We start from the raw sequence: 16,392 nt of genomic DNA, 5'->3' as shown, positions 1-16,392 counted from the left end.
TTCCACTTCTCTCCAACCAAAACTTACATAATCACAGGATGCTTCCAGTTGACAGGAGTTCACGTGAAGTACACTAAAAGGGAGCTGGGCTTTAAGTGAGCAGCCCATGAAATAAACAAAACTAAATTTCAAGAACAAAGAAAGCACAAGTGGGAAGTAAATTAGCCTCAAGAAGAATGCAAAACAGGGTAAAAAAGGGAATGACAAACATGGAAGAAAATGTTAAGATAAGCTGGTTAGGTAAATAAGAAATGCCATAAAATGAAAGCAAACATGATAAATGCACTTGAAGAAATGCTTTTAAATGTAAGTTTTTGACTACATGAAAAAAAACTTTGAATTAGCTTTCGCTATGATACTTTAGATTAAATTTTCTTCACTATGATACTTTAGATTAAATTTTCTTCACTATAATACTTAGATTAAATTTTCCCAGGTGTGGTTGTTAATCTTGAGAAGAGCATAAGTAACCCACATAGGTTGAATATATATTTTTATGTTCGTAAGGAAAGTGATGAACACAAAACTACAAAATTTTTTTATTTTAAAAGATAAAATTTTATATCTAATGAATAGATATCAAGCACATTTCATTTTACAAATTGCATAATAAAGTAGGAAAATGCTGGATTATATTCTTAACTACAGCATATCCAGTTGGCACTATGGAATTCTATTACTGCTCTTGGGTCAAGAGAATATACCTGTCTGAAAGAGGTCAGGACTACACAACCAGTTTGATTTGTCAATGAATTTGACATACTTAGCAATACTAAAATAAATGCGAACAATTTTTCAAAGTAAACTTTATTGGCATCCTTAAATTTGTGTGCAAAAAATGGCCTTATTTTATAATAAAACAAATGCAGAATTGCTAAAGTAATACGTACTCACAACCAGCATTTTATAATCTCAGAAAGTTATTTTCCTCCTCAATGGAAAAGGCATGTTCTTGATATTTTTCCATGGGTAACAAAAGCAAGGTGGTTATATATTATATTATTATTGTTATTATTATTATTCAGAAGATGAACCCATTCATATGGAACAAGCCCATACAGGCCAATGACTTGAAATTCAAGCTTCCAAAGAATGTGGCACTCATTCGAAAGAAATAACAGAAGGTAATGGGAAATAAGGAAAGGAAAATTGTTTCATACATAAAATCTGTTGGCTCAGAAACGGCTGTTATTAACTCATATGGAAAGACATAGTTCTGAATCCCAATATGAAATAAAGTTACAAAGTATGTCTTGGGCACATTCATCATATTGGCATGTACATAAACAAGTCTTGGGTGCAATTCACCTTACTGACACCTAGAGAAGACTTTGTCATGATAGTATCACATCAAAAATACCAAGCAAGGAATGCAAACATATTCATCATGCTGCAAAAAAAAAAAAAAAAAAAAAAAAAATGGGAAGACAAGAGTTATATGCTACATAACCTAGCTTAGCTGGATCTTACATGGCCTAGCCTTAGACATTTAATAGTAGAGGTAAGAAGATTCCTGAGATAAAGGCATCAGCAAATATGAAATCTAAAGAAATGCTGTCAATATAAAAAAATTCAAAAAAAAATTCCTGGACATGTTAATAAGGTGGATCACAGTATGACAGAAACTGGTGTGACTGACCTTTTAGATAGCCAGTATAATACTTTTGACACTGATTGATACATTTAGATGTTATGTGGAACATTTGAATTACAGGTATACTTATATGGTAAACCCATCATCAGTAAAAATAATTACTTCCAATGCAAGAACAGAATGCACTAATGTTTTTATCATAAAAAGTTTTGTAGTCTTTACATGAAAAATTTATGAGCAAAAAGGATAATTCTAAATTTTTTTTTTGCAAAAGTGTATCAATCAAAAGTAGTCCAAGATAATATAATCAATAAATAGAGTATGAAATATTCTCAAAAGTTATTTGCATTTAGGATATCATAAACAGGTCAAAATCATACATACAAAAATAAATAAATCTTTAAATATGAACTGTAAAAAGTAATCAGATAGAAAAGTGTGAAAACTTCTCATATACAAGATTTTAATCAATTTCATGTTCTGAAACTGGTACAAATCATTTTTATAATACTGGTTATAAGAAAATGCAAAAACTAACATTTTAAATATCAAAAGAAATTGGAATACATTTTATTATGCATAAAATTAATGTAGCTGCCTGCAGAATGCATTACACCTTAAAATAAACACAACTTTAATATCACAAAGATGACCAACCACTCACTTTCATTTCATCCTCTGACACAGGAACCTAGTTTTCAGGTGGATTTCATTTTTATTATATTCTATTAAGGCAAAGCAATATTTCCAAAAATAGTTTTGGTAGTACGTAGTCACCCTTACCGTAACTTGGATATAAATTTTCATGGAAATGCACTTAAAGGAAAATTACTATATACTGTACCATTACAAATTTATATATAACGAGGGGAATGCAACAATATTCCTGTCACTAAAGTTCCAGTTTGGAAAAACTACATTTTCATATAGCTGCTTTATTTTGCTTTTCCAAGCCCAAGAACATGTGTAACTTACAAGGTTCCAGGAAGTGTCTTGTAAACTTGTGTAACCCAAAACTGTACAGGTACCCCAAAGAGTAACAATAGATATGTGGCACAGACTTTGATCATGCGAAGATCATTTTTCTTTCTCATTTATTGAAATAGTATTTCTATATGGCATCTGAAATATGCAAACAGCACATAGCCACTGCTTTTTGCATTATGAGGTGAAAGAAAAATAAGACAGTTTCTCATTTTTCTTGGATTAACTGACGAATATCGTCAACAAGGCAGGTCAGTAGTTAAATCTACTGAGATGCAGGAAACTCAATGCTTTGAGTAATTCTATTAGTGGAGGTTTTTATTGTGCAGGTCAAGGATCCTATGGCCGGCAACATACACACGAGCAATGTTTCGGTCATCACCAGTATACAGGAACTTTTGAATTTTGTCTTCTATTGTATCCTGTTCAAAAAGAAAACAGGATTAAAATCTAAAAAGATATACATGAAACATGTCAATGATTTTTAGAATGCTAATCTCTGCGCTCAAGTAAAACAATCCTTTAATTTAAAGGTTTCATACTGGACAAGTTTTTTTAAAAAACTATCCCACTAAATAGCAAATAGCACATTACTTTTGTATGTACATACCATTACCTCTGGAAATACCATTTTTCAAGACTACATATCATGTGAGGCAGAGAGCCTTTAACTAATACATACGTTTTAAAGTATTCCCATAAACATTTTTTCCCCCAGAACAATCTACATTTCATACCTTACTGAAGACATCCACGGCTGTCCCAGGGGCAGATACGTCAATTAACAAGCAGTCAAATTCTTTGTCAATTTCAAAATTTCCTATCTTATCCTCCATATTCAGCACTGAAAATAGAGAGATATATGCTAACACTTATACAGTACTTGAAGAAGGAAATTGTGCAAGAAATTATTTTTATCATACTTTAAAGGTTAATATTAAATATGATTATATCACATAAAATTTAGGAAGAATTTTGTTTGTACAATACAGGTAATCAGCAAAAGCTTGAAAACTTTTTCAATGGTGTCAAGTGGTTACAAAAATGTTGAAGGATATTTGTTCAAGTACATCAACGATAACATCTTTAAATTTCCAATAAAAGCGAGGTCTATGAAACAATTTTCACTTTGAAAGTTTAACTTTGGTCTTATGATCATAAATATTATTTTCTTTTTTCTTATATTCTGGTTAGGTTATAGTTTTCAGTTTTCATTTTGAATTCTTTTCAGATTTGTATCCTACCTTCCACATTCTCCTTATGTATCAAGCAAATTCCATTTCTTTTTAATGCATTAATTTCTTTATGGAGTATTTTGCCCACAATTCAGACACTTATCCTGGTCAAAAACAAACTAACTTGGCTATTATGGGCCACGGACCACAGAAACAAGTGCCCAGAAACAAAAGCAAATTAGAGAGGATGACTGGATAACTTTCTTTAATAATACAAACATACTGATCAACATGACAGGTCAGCTTCAAAATTGTAAATCTACTAATTATCTCTATCTGATAAAGAAACCCTCTCAAATTTCTCTTAATATACTGGATCTAATTCTAAAGCTGTTTCAGCCATAAATGAAGTCTATGATTAAGTTTATGGACATCTCTTACAATAGTACCTCCTAATCAATATACTTCTGTATTCCTATCTCACGTAATCATATATTTTTAGTACACCTCACAAAGCTTTGAGGTTAGACATGCCATCTGGAAGAGAAACAAATAGCAATGCCTTTGGCTATAATCCAGAGGGAAAACTATAAAAAACAGACTAGTGATAAAAACTGGATTAATAATTTATGGTGTTTATAGCATAAGACCAAAGTCAACATGTGCAAATATATTTCCAACGCAATGTTGCTGGAAACTGTAAAAGCAAATAAGTTTAAGTATTCTCAATGAATTTCAATCACTGGTTAAATTTAAAATAAATATATTTCATCTAGTACTTCTCCTCCCTTATTAGCTAATGATAGAAATCTGTTAAAAAAAAAAGGAAGCAGTGCTACTTCATAAGAATCTTTGACACTAAAAAGTCTGTTTGATATTACTTTCCCTAAGGCATGTCACCCCGAGAAACATTTTCATCAAAGTTATTTTTTCATCAATAAAATGGAGATTCAGCAAGTTTGGCAAAAACCCTTCCTTTACCTTCAGATATATCTTAATGATTTAAGATATATCTTAAAATTTGACCTTCATTACCTGCATTGCAAAGGAACACACAAGACTGCTAATGAATCTATATACATCCCTTACCTTTTGCACCCCCTAAAGTTGCCATCCGAAAAGCTTCTTTATATGTTAATCGCTGATAATCTTGGTCTCTGTCAAGAGCTAAGACATTGGAAACTTGCAATGCTTGGCGAAGGGCATCTAAAACTGAGGCACTATATCCACCTGAGCAATCTGGGATTAAGAATTTAGTTTTTAATGACAATAAAAATATTCAGAATATAAATCCTCTCACTATAAATCCTTCCAGATACTGAACACTGACTTCTCACTATCTTAATGCATTCACTAAATATCAATGAGGTTAACCATAGCAGTCTGGTGAGGAATTCTAAGGCCTCCCAAGCACATTCTGAAGAGCATTTTTTTTTTTATAAAAGGTGATAATGATGGAGAAAAATCCATTAAAGAACTTTTAGAAATCTGAATTTTTTATGAATTTGTAGATCTCTCTTTTTTTTTAAACTATCATTTTTCATATTGCCCTTAGCAACAGCACTTGTGAAAAGACTTCATTTTAATTAAAAAATATAACTACTCAAAGAACTCACAAAACCATGACAAAAGGACATATTGTATTAATTACCTATAAAGCCTATTTGTCACAACTACAGCCACATATCTCTAAAACAATGGATTAAAAGTAGATCAATCAGCCTTTGATAGTTAATGACTGAAGTGAAAAAGTAAGTTTACATAAAATTAGTCATAATTTTCAATATCAACATGTAATAAGCCACTATCCTCGTCGAAAGTAATGATTAAATTTCATTCCCACCACAAGATTTGAAAAAGAAAACTCTCAGTAAAATGTTTCATATTATTTTTCAGTAAATTCCAGTGATAACTTAATATATGTTTACTTAGTAGAACAATGTTCTTGAAGCACACACTAATATGAAAAGCAATGACATATCCCTTTCCCAGTCCAACCTCTTTGGAATAAAATCAGCTATGTATACCAACTATTACTTCAGGTTATCATTTCTCTGTACTATTACTCCTGCAAAGGACTTTGGACATTGAAAAAGCAAAATTATTCCACAGTACTACTGCTTTTAGTTTGTTAAAACAAAATCCTACTTATTTTGATTTATACCATAACAATAACAGATAGTTCAACTTTCTCACTATGCCTCTTTTCAATGAGCATAATATAATTGTCATAACAATGTTTATCATGATCTCACCTGTTCCTAAGCCCACTTTGAGACCATGATTCAATAGGCGGCGAATATCACACAAACCAGATCGAACGGATATATTTGAATTGGGACAATGGGCCACACCAACTCCTCTTTCTCGCAAGATGTAAATTTCATCATCTGTTAACCATATGCAATGGGCCATCACAGACTGTAAAGAGTTGATAAAATCATGTATGATGACATTTTCAAAAGGAAAATACCCTGTATTATATACAAGTAGATGCAGTACACTGATAACCATTAAAATTATCTAAAATTTGTTTGAACAAATCTTAATCATTGCCTTGCATTGCACTGGCTTCACATTCAGTTTGTTAACTGAATACTATACTTATTCAAGGAAAATAATTCTGATTCATTACATGGCAGGTGAGACCCATCTTTGATCTACTCTCAGCTGTTCACACTTGAAGAAGACTCACTCCAGATAGTTGTCTAAAATTAATCAGAGGGGTGTAGTAACCTCAACATGATGCAATGGGTTGTATGTATGGAACACAATTTGCTTGGAAAATGTTTTTGTAGCCATGGCAAAATATTACATTATAAAACAGGAACACTACAATGGGAAGGCAAATGATGCAGATATTAGCTCTCCAATGGGGATGATACATTACATAAAAGCTCATATACCTACATTGTTCATATAATCATTACAAGTTGGGCAGGGACTGGTTTATCATCCAAAGAAAATAGTATAGGACCATATGAAGAGGTTCACTATGGTAAAAATAAAAGACAGGGAAAATTGTAAAGTAGTGCAAATACTATGTAAACTAGTCTTTCAACAGCACTCAAGATATGAAAAATATCTTGAGATACGGTAGGATACCCTGTGGAAAATATATGAAAGATTGTTAACTATAGTCAAACTCAGCCTTTTTGGCCACTAAAGCGTTGCCGCACAGTTGGCACAGTTCTCTAAATACGCCACAACAGTGATGAAGAAATGTCTCTGATATTTTTTTATCCTAACTAAATATATGGAAATTACTCTGTTTCATAATAAAACTTCATATGTTTAAAAATTACTAAGTTTTTTATGGGAATATGAATGTTACTAAAAATGTTTTCCTGAGATTTGACAACACCTCTATGCTGGGTTAGTGCTCCGTTGCCACCTCAGCCCAGCAAGGTCATTCTGTGTCACGGACCCACCATGTAAACATCTCCCGCTTCTCGCTGCCCCCTCCTACACAGTCAGACTTAGAAAATCATTTTTAAAGTTAATCAGTACTTTTTAGATGAAAAGGCCAATGGTGGACACAGCCAAAGAAAGCAAAAGGACAGTTAGAAGGATTTGCTCCAAAGCAAATCAAGAATGGTGGTCAGAGGCTGAACACAAGGAGAGAGAGAGAGAGAGAGAGAGAGAGAGAGAGAGAGAAAGGTGGGAGCGGAAGTACCTACCTTGGGAGAAGTGGCAACAGTGTGGAAAATCCAGGGTAAACGAGGCCAACGCCTTAGTGGCCAAAAAGGCTGAGTTTGACTATAATAAAAGTATCAAAAAGGGTAGAAGTAGCTAAGGCTCAAAATTCAGCCTCTAAAGGTAATCTCATCAAATTAAGATAAATTCTTCACATGAACAGAAGGGGATGGGATTATACCTTTAAAAGCCACTTCAAAACAGCTGATATTGTCTGGGGTACACCAGACAATCTTTAACATGGGGAACAAAGCGCAATTATGGGTACACATGTGGGAAAGGAAGATTAATCCTATGAAAGGGGTCTCTGTACTGTGTAGCACATATGAATCTAATTGCAATAAATATTGTATGGAACACACTTTGAACTAGTGTATGGTTTGTAAGGCAAAGGTTTGGTTAAACACTTCAATATTTTCAGAAATATCAACATACCTTTTCACTAAGTAATCTCATACTATCATAAACATCAGTATAAGATTTTGCCCAAGGGAAAAGTTCTTTGACCCAATTACATTCCGGCTGAGTTTCACCTAAGTGAGACTGTATGTGACAACCATATTTGGCAGCAAGTTGACCCAAAGAGGCCAACTGATCTTCAGGACAGGTGGGTGCAAATCTTGGGGTAACAATTGGATGTACCAGTGGGGACTGGAAAAGAATTTTAAAATGTTCTCAATTTACAGAAAAGTATTTCATAAATAATCATAACAGACAAAAAAAATATGTTTCATATCACTGTATCCATTTCACCAACAGCAAATCAAACTAAGATTTACCTGAATACCTCTGACATATCTGATAAATTCTTCAGTATCTCTAATAGATTCTTGAACACTCATTTCACGATAATATTCTGGACAATTCCTCATCATATTGACTTTCCCTATCAAAGCGCGTTGACCCTTATCATGTACTACATCTGCCAATATTTTGGAACCTTCCAAGTGAATAGTGCCAAAGTAAGCAGCCGTCGTAGTACCATTCCTTAACAATCTTTCCTGTAAAATAAACAGAATGCCAATATTTGTTCCTCAACAATAAACAATCATCTTATTCACAAAACACCATTTCTATAGTTCTACCTATGAAAGTTATATATCTACAAGCTCATGAGACATACAAGGAGACCGAAAGAACTGTAGTTTCAAGGCAGCTAATCCACCAACAAAGCATCCATTTTTATAAAATGAATGATAATTGCAAGACATGACATGAGGATAAAAAAAATTCAAATTTACCCTTTTTTTTAACAGACACCAGTGATATTTGCACTAAATACAAACTACTGCCTACCTAAGCCTTATTACTTAAGTATCAAGAAACAACAAAGAAATTATGAAGAATGTGTTTTTCCAAGAGTTGAATGAAGCCCTCCATGTAAAAGCACTGCCCCGATCCCACCATCCTCCATCACTTTTATTCAGTGCGTATAAAGCTTCAGCATGTGACTATCAATTGGCATTTGTTTCACTTTCCACTCACTCCATTTTGTCTTAGAACTGATACTTTCATCATCTCACATATTCCCAAGGAATTTTCCTTTCAGGGAAAATCATTCTGCTTCTACGTCAAACACCATATTCACAAATTCTGCCCTTGAAATATGCATTAGATCTAACTTCTCTTAGATTCCATGAAAAGTTTCAGCTTTGTGCTTCAATTCACTACATATCCTAAATAATAATATGCCAACATGAATATCTGTTTGATTCTTACTCAATCAACAGGACTTACCACAACTTTACTGTAAACTTCTCTTGCAAAAAGTGTATCAGAGAAATTTGCTTCAGTAGGAAACGTGTAGGTTTGCAGCCACTCTAAAAGAGGTAGGTCCATAGCCACACCATTGTTCGGGAATTGGGAAGCATGGATGTGTGTGTCGATCAAACCAGGCATCATAAACTGACTATGCAAAAACATAATGTACATTAATGTAAGATAAACACACAGGAGAATCTTTAGATAATTTTGACATACCTAGGCAATACTAATGTGATGAAACAGCTTACATTATTACAAACATTTTGAAAAGAAATCAAACTGCTATTCACACAGTTGATAGTGAGGTCTTAATTAATTATATGGTACAAAGCTAAGCATCTTACTAGAGGAGGAGAGAAACTATACTTTAACAAGAATAAAGGGTTCATTTGTATGTTTTCTGACACTTAACACTAAAATTATCAGTCATCCAGAACATACAGTATAATATTCTGTGATTTTAAACAATTGAAATAAAAAGCCATTACTTTGCTTGATGTTATGAACTAACTCCAGATAACCCATAATTACTTATATCTATTACTGTTACATATCCATGCAAATATAATATGTGAAGGCACTTCGTGTTTAACAATGCCTTTAATTTTTTACCCATTAAGCACTCCAGTCCATCTTAGTACCAGTGTTCACTTTACAACTGTTTTCTTTTCTCCTAGTATAGTAAAGCTGACAAGGATGCTATGCCTTCTTGGGGTGAGGAAGATGAGTATCCATTGAAGGAACGGATGACTTTTTGATGGCTTTACTTAACTTACTTTTGTCAAATATGCATTGTGATGTTTTATGACTTCTATAACAAATGTAGTACGTAGTATTAAATTTTCTCCTCTTCCAATAATCCTTTTTTATCTTTCTTCATTATTCTTCTTTTGTATCTACTACATTTGTCTAATAATAACGAGCAACTTTATAAAGTATTATCTTTTTCAGGCATTTACATTAAAGTTAATGTAATGCCAGTAACATCGACAATAACATCATAATGTCGGAATAACAGTCCTTAATATCGTGTTCTTGATGAAGAATACAAAAACACTCAATCTGTAAAGGGACACTGCTTTTAGAGTAACTGAATGCACTGCCTCCAATTGCTTGTAAAAATCCACTGAAGTCTTTGCCTCTACGGTCTTAGTTGCTTAGACAATTGGTAGTGAAGTTGAGCATATGTAAAGAACCTAAACCACAAACTGGTCTTTAGTCCAAGTCTGCTGAAATGGTGACAGTGTTAAAAGCTTCACCCTTGATATGTTTATAATTCTGTGTACCTTTCCTTTTGCTTACTTTAATAAATTACAGGTTGGAACAGATAGATATTCGCTTTCTTACTTCCTCACATCTTTTCAATACATATAGTACTTCTGCTCTAATAAATTATATTTCTTACTTTTTCTTTAGATGTCTCATCTCCTTTACCTCGTATATTTTTACATTTGTTATAGCTCACAATATTATTAAATTTCTTCTCTAACCTTGAATAATTTGGATTATTTTAAAGATATAGCTATTAAACAGAAGAAAAAGGAGCATGGTGAGGGAATAAAAATACCAAAATCCACTCGTGTCTGATACTTCCAACCCTTTCCCACACATGCAGATAGAGGAGAACATTTTGCTCTCCAGTCTACCAAAAACAATCACAGGGATCATTTCTCTTTTCTCTGTGAGAGAGGAATACTGGTCTTTTAGAGGACTATGGTAGGAACTTTAATAAGACCTCTTGACTCTCAATCTTCAAGTAAACCCTAAATGAACACATGAGGAATGTGACAATGTTCTCCAAGTAGATGAAGAACTCAAACTATTGTCAACTTTTCCCCCTACTGTACAATTATCCAGCCTAATAGTGATGTTTGTAATTCATTTCAAAATTAACACCTGATCGAATCTTATGCTTCAAAGATATTGTGTGCTCTCTCTTGCTCTTTTTCCTTCCAATATGGATACATCTCTGGATCATATCAAAGCAATGTTGTTTTTCGTCAAGCAAATTTATTTATTATAAAGGATTAATTTATCAAGACCTCTGCAAAACAAGGAATTAATCCTAACAAAGGATTTCTCGCCATCTGCAAACTACCAGTGACCATTTAGATTCAAGCTACTATCTTCAATTAAGTAAAATGGCATCACTAAAATATCAAATTTTCAAGTTTTTTTTTTTTCTTCCTTACAAACTATAAATTCAACAGTAAACCCAATATATCTTACCTAGGAGTCATATAGTGGATATTAGAATCCGTAAAACCATACTCTGCTTTTAGGTGATCTAGTTCCTCAACACTTTCCATGAACTCAATCTGTGGAGGCAAAGAGGCTTAGCAACCAAACTTCATACCACTAAAAACATGTACTGCTTACGTAATGAGATCACCATTCTTCTTCTGTCTGTTAGATAAAAGACTATCAAGGTCTGGGAACATTCAAGACCGCAATTGTGGGCATACTTATGAATGATGGATTTATGATGTAACAAGTAAAAATTATTGGCTAAAAGTCCTTCCTAAGAGACTTTAATCTTAGGAATTTAACTTAGAAGTGTATCGCAAAAACGTGCCTCATTTCAACTGGAAATACCTGTACTAATATATTAAAATTCCCAGTTAAAGAGCAATTAAAGAATTAGACAAATAATAATGTAGTGACATACCTTAGTATTCAAGACCCCCATAACCATATCAGTTAAAATAACCATAGGAGTCTCATCTGTGGAATGAACAAAAACACCAACAAACACTTCCATGTCAGATCTGGCTCTCTGAAAAAAAAAATATTTATAATTGCAAAATCTGAAGTAACTATCATCAACTTAATGCTCAGAATTATTCTCATTATTGTTAAACTTTCAAGTTCCTATACAGAACAGTTATACATAGGTTCATAATAGCAATGCCTTAGTAACAATATCTTTACCTCAAATTGATGTCCCATTAAACAAAAACTCATTGAAGCAGTGGATAAAGCACTGAAAGCTAAAGATTGCGACTGCTTCCACCTGTCCCTCTTACAGTATCAACAGTCCTGGATTCCATTCACTCTCAAACAGTAACACTAACCCCCCACCACATGGAATCCATTCATTCCTGACCCATTACAGTATTCATCCCCAGCCACATGATTAAATGGGAGATCAAAATAAACTCAAATCATGGAACAAACCAAAGATTAATCTACTATTATATAAATTTTATAATTTTATTCAGGCTAATAGAATGAACCAATTTCTAAACCCCTTACCCAACAATAAATCTTTATATTCTAGACCATTTAATCATCCCTTATCAGCCCTCACCTTATCTGCACCCAACACAGAGACAAATATATTTAATATACTTGTCACTCTTCTGCCTTCCCCTTACTAATTTGAAGCATTAATCATTCATCAAATAACAACCAACCAAACTTTAGCACACCCATCTCAATAACTGAAGAAACCCAATCTAACAATTACCAGGTTTTGACAAAGCTTCTGTGAATCCTCAAAGGAGTTACTATTATGGTCCCACCACGGCTCCACAAGACAGACTAACCAATATCAAAGAATTCTCTCATAGTTGGTGTTGGCCAGAATAGTGCCTTTGATTTGATAGTGATCGAGTATAAAAGGACTCCAAACAAAAGGGCAGTTTAAAAATATGCCATAATCACAAAAGGGAAACTGCAAGTCATGTCTGTCATTCTGTAATTGAAAATTTAAGCTAAATTTATATTTTTCTTTTTACTCCATCAACAACAATGATCTACCGTAAATATAACGAAAAACCATAAACTGTTGATTTTCAGTTATAAAATTCCTAATTAATGATATACAAATTTTCAATGTTGATAGCAAAGGCAGAATATATGACACAGCTTAGTAACCTAATTCAAAATCCATGCCCTGGCAGATGCACCAGCAAGTATAGTTTAACAATCATGCCTAACTGCAAACAAACATAAGGTGTCAAAACTTTTTAACAGGACTAAAGACAGGTACTTGAAAGATAACTGCAAAATCCCTCTAACATAGCGTTATCAAAGCTAAAATATTTGGGACGTGTCAAGTTCACTGGACCATTGAGTATTCAATACCTTGGCCATCCTATGCACAGTTGCCACATCTGCATGAGAAGAGTGAAGCAAAAACCAAGTAATCTCTGTAGGGAAAGAGCCCTCTTGCCTTGAGTCCTTTTATACTCAATCACTGCCAAATCAAAGTCACTATTCTGGCCAAGGCCAACTATGAGAGAATTCTTTAATATTGGCTGGTCTGTCTCGTGGAGCCATGGTAGGACCTTAACAGGTACTCTTTTAAGAATAAACAGCAGCTATGCTATCAAAATCAATCCAATCACACTCCCACCTTACAGAAATGACAAGAAAGTCCATGTTGAGCTACAAAAGTGGTACTGTACTGTTTGCACACTATACATGCAGTGTACGATGCACTACACAATACCAAAGGTTCTTTATAACATCCCTACAGCCACAGTTACATTATTTTTTACATTTTTCCTTTCACTATCTTCTTTGGTCATTTCCATGTCAGTTGTTTACTTGTACCAATTTTCACCTCTCATTTAAGAAAAAACCCCTGTTTCGGCCCTTCGAGACTAGAATTAGGACCAATTAACAGTATTTGATATAACTATCTTATACCAGATGAAAGACCAATACCGATGCTTAAAAGTCTTTAGTAAAAAAATCTGCATTCTACGGTTTTTAGCCTTCAATTCATTTATTATACTGAGGAAAAAGAATAATTTTTTTTATCTATACTACTGACCTGCTTGATATACAATTTAACTTCAGAAACCAATTCTGTACCACATTACTTTCCCTCTAAAGGCAAATGACATTCATGACAAACCATAAAATAATACTATCAGCAAATACTGTCACTAGTATTAACTTATAGTTCAAGTACCATAATTTAAACAACTAATCTTACTTTACAAAAGGTTTATGTACATACCAATTTTGATTGACAGTTTTCCATTATTCTGTATATTGTACTCTTGCTTATGTTTGGAACTTCAGGATTTAAAGAAAGGAACCTATTTCTTGTCTCTTCTATTGTAATATCCTCTTTTTGTGATAGTATATCCATTATCATTTGTTCGTGGTCATCTGACAATTTTTTCTTTCGTCCCGTTGATGTTTTCCTTTGTATCCTGTGTTCCTTTTTAAAAACCTGAACTACTGACGAGACAGTGGACTTGGCTAAATGCATAAAATCAGCAACTTCTCTGATAGTTCTATTTTCATTGAAGAATAAACTGTAAAAAAGTAAATATGTATACATATAAATTCAATATACGTATAGACATTAAAATAAGAAAACCTACACAATAAGAAATAGTTCATAGCCCTAATTATGTCTTCAATGTAATGTATGAAAAAGTACACCACAATCTTTCATTTTTATAAATATCCAAACATCAGTAGCTTGCAAGGACATCACAATAATTTTTACATCTGAAATAGCACTGTTTGCCAGAAATAGTTTGCGCATATAGTATACTGATAAACCAAAAACAACCAAACTTCATGATACAGTATATGTGCAGTTAAATTCTAAAATTCTTCCCAAAATGTACGTAAAGTTTCTCAACCAGATTTTCAACACTAACTTACTTCTCAAACAACTGGTAAAAAAGTAAAACAATAAATAGCCATAAGAATTTCTTCATATCTATAATAAAATGAAAAAATATTTCAAACCCTTAATACAGAATGAGGGTAACCAGCCTAGATTACCTAATAATCATTTCTCTCTCAGCAATAGAAAGTGATCTTCTCTGCCTGCTGATGTCTTTGTCAACGGAACTTGTTTCAATTGGACCACTCTCCTCCATTATGCTTACACTAGGCTCTAGCAAGATGTGGTTATTTGAACTTTCCGAGCCTCCAGTCTGCAAAGATGAAAATCATGAAATCTAACGTCAATATATACGGGTGCCTTGAGTTACAACGTTCCAATCTTATGGCACTTTTTCAAATACATTTAGCAAGAATAGGTGCCTCGTTACAAAGCAGTAACCACTGTTAAAATGCTGTTAACGGCATTTGCAACAAGAATAGATATCCAGTTATGGCACCGTAAGCCTATTAATTAATAAGCAGAATTTATGGCAGAAATTGACTTATGGCATGCCACTGGAATGTAACCCCCACTGTAAGCCAGGGACTGCTGGTATCATCTTAAGGTTCAAAGTTTAGTGGACTTAAAAAAATATATAATAATGATGTAAAAAAGGTACAGTTTTAAAACTAATACAGTATTCACTTTATCCATCCTCTCATGGAAACTAATCAGAACTTCAAATATTTTTTTTCAATATCACAACAGATACAGCATTATGAAAAATAACCTAAAATGTTCAGTATTTCAAATCAGTGATATAGTCTTACATAATATGTAATTAACTGGATTTTATCAAAAAAGTTATTAATTTTTTATAAATCATGGCAATGTGACATTTAAAATAACCCATACATCAGATTACTGTACAAAATTTTTCGTGGCTGCACTCAACAAATTATCTCAAATACAAATCAAACAAATATGTTTTCACTGAAAATAACTTGAGTACCTTAGAAACTACTACTTTGGGCCGTCCTCTTTTCTTGGATCCCCATAATATGTATCTTTCTATGGGCTCAAGATATCGTTCAGGAGGTGGATCCATACCTATTAGTCCTTTCTGGAAAAAAATATTAAAATAAAGTTGTATTAATATACTTTTGTACTAGGCAATGCTCCATAACAAATACATAATGCAAACCAACTTGAGAAGAGAGAGAGAGAGAGAGAGAGCCATCATTATTTATTTGCTATGATAGTAGTGCACTGTAATGCAGTGCATACTGTATATTCTATTAAATTTCATTATTTGTCTATGCATTAAAAGAGATGTGATAATTTACACAAGGCAAAGGATATACATATAGCTACCAATATATTCCACTAACCATCCTTACACCAAATATCTAATCACAGATATATTTGAAGTTCCATATACATTAATGGCCTAAAATACTAGTACTGTAATATTATATTGGCTGGAAAGTATCCTAGACACTTATTGACATGTACATATCTGTATGCATATGTCAAAAACCATATAGGGCGTCCCCGAGTTATGGCGGCACCAACTTACGGCATTCCAACTTTACACC

General features: G+C 33.2%; 1 protein-coding gene across 4 annotated transcripts in view; it reads right to left on the bottom strand.

Moving 5' to 3' along the window:
• Positions 1 to 527: 527 nt before the first annotated feature.
• Positions 528 to 16,392, bottom strand: part of LOC135206757 (uncharacterized) — a 40,386-nt gene continuing 24,521 nt past the window's right edge. For all 4 annotated transcript variants that reach the window (XM_064238252.1, XM_064238249.1, XM_064238250.1 and 1 more), the window contains 12 exons: positions 15,807 to 15,917; positions 14,971 to 15,125; positions 14,186 to 14,489; positions 11,882 to 11,989; positions 11,443 to 11,531; positions 9,187 to 9,358; positions 8,229 to 8,450; positions 7,885 to 8,100; positions 6,009 to 6,174; positions 4,843 to 4,992; positions 3,316 to 3,422; positions 528 to 3,000 (listed from right to left, as the gene is read on the bottom strand). In XM_064238252.1, the coding sequence (XP_064094322.1) occupies positions 2,884 to 3,000; positions 3,316 to 3,422; positions 4,843 to 4,992; positions 6,009 to 6,174; positions 7,885 to 8,100; positions 8,229 to 8,450; positions 9,187 to 9,358; positions 11,443 to 11,531; positions 11,882 to 11,989; positions 14,186 to 14,489; positions 14,971 to 15,125; positions 15,807 to 15,917 (1,917 nt within the window). In that variant the 3' untranslated portion in view covers positions 528 to 2,883. The remainder of the gene's footprint in view (positions 3,001 to 3,315; positions 3,423 to 4,842; positions 4,993 to 6,008; positions 6,175 to 7,884; positions 8,101 to 8,228; positions 8,451 to 9,186; positions 9,359 to 11,442; positions 11,532 to 11,881; positions 11,990 to 14,185; positions 14,490 to 14,970; positions 15,126 to 15,806; positions 15,918 to 16,392) is intronic.

This window comes from Macrobrachium nipponense, chromosome 31, assembly GCF_015104395.2.
Source record: "Macrobrachium nipponense isolate FS-2020 chromosome 31, ASM1510439v2, whole genome shotgun sequence".
NCBI lineage: Eukaryota > Metazoa > Arthropoda > Malacostraca > Decapoda > Palaemonidae > Macrobrachium > Macrobrachium nipponense.
This window is presented reverse-complemented; position numbering and strand designations above follow the sequence as displayed.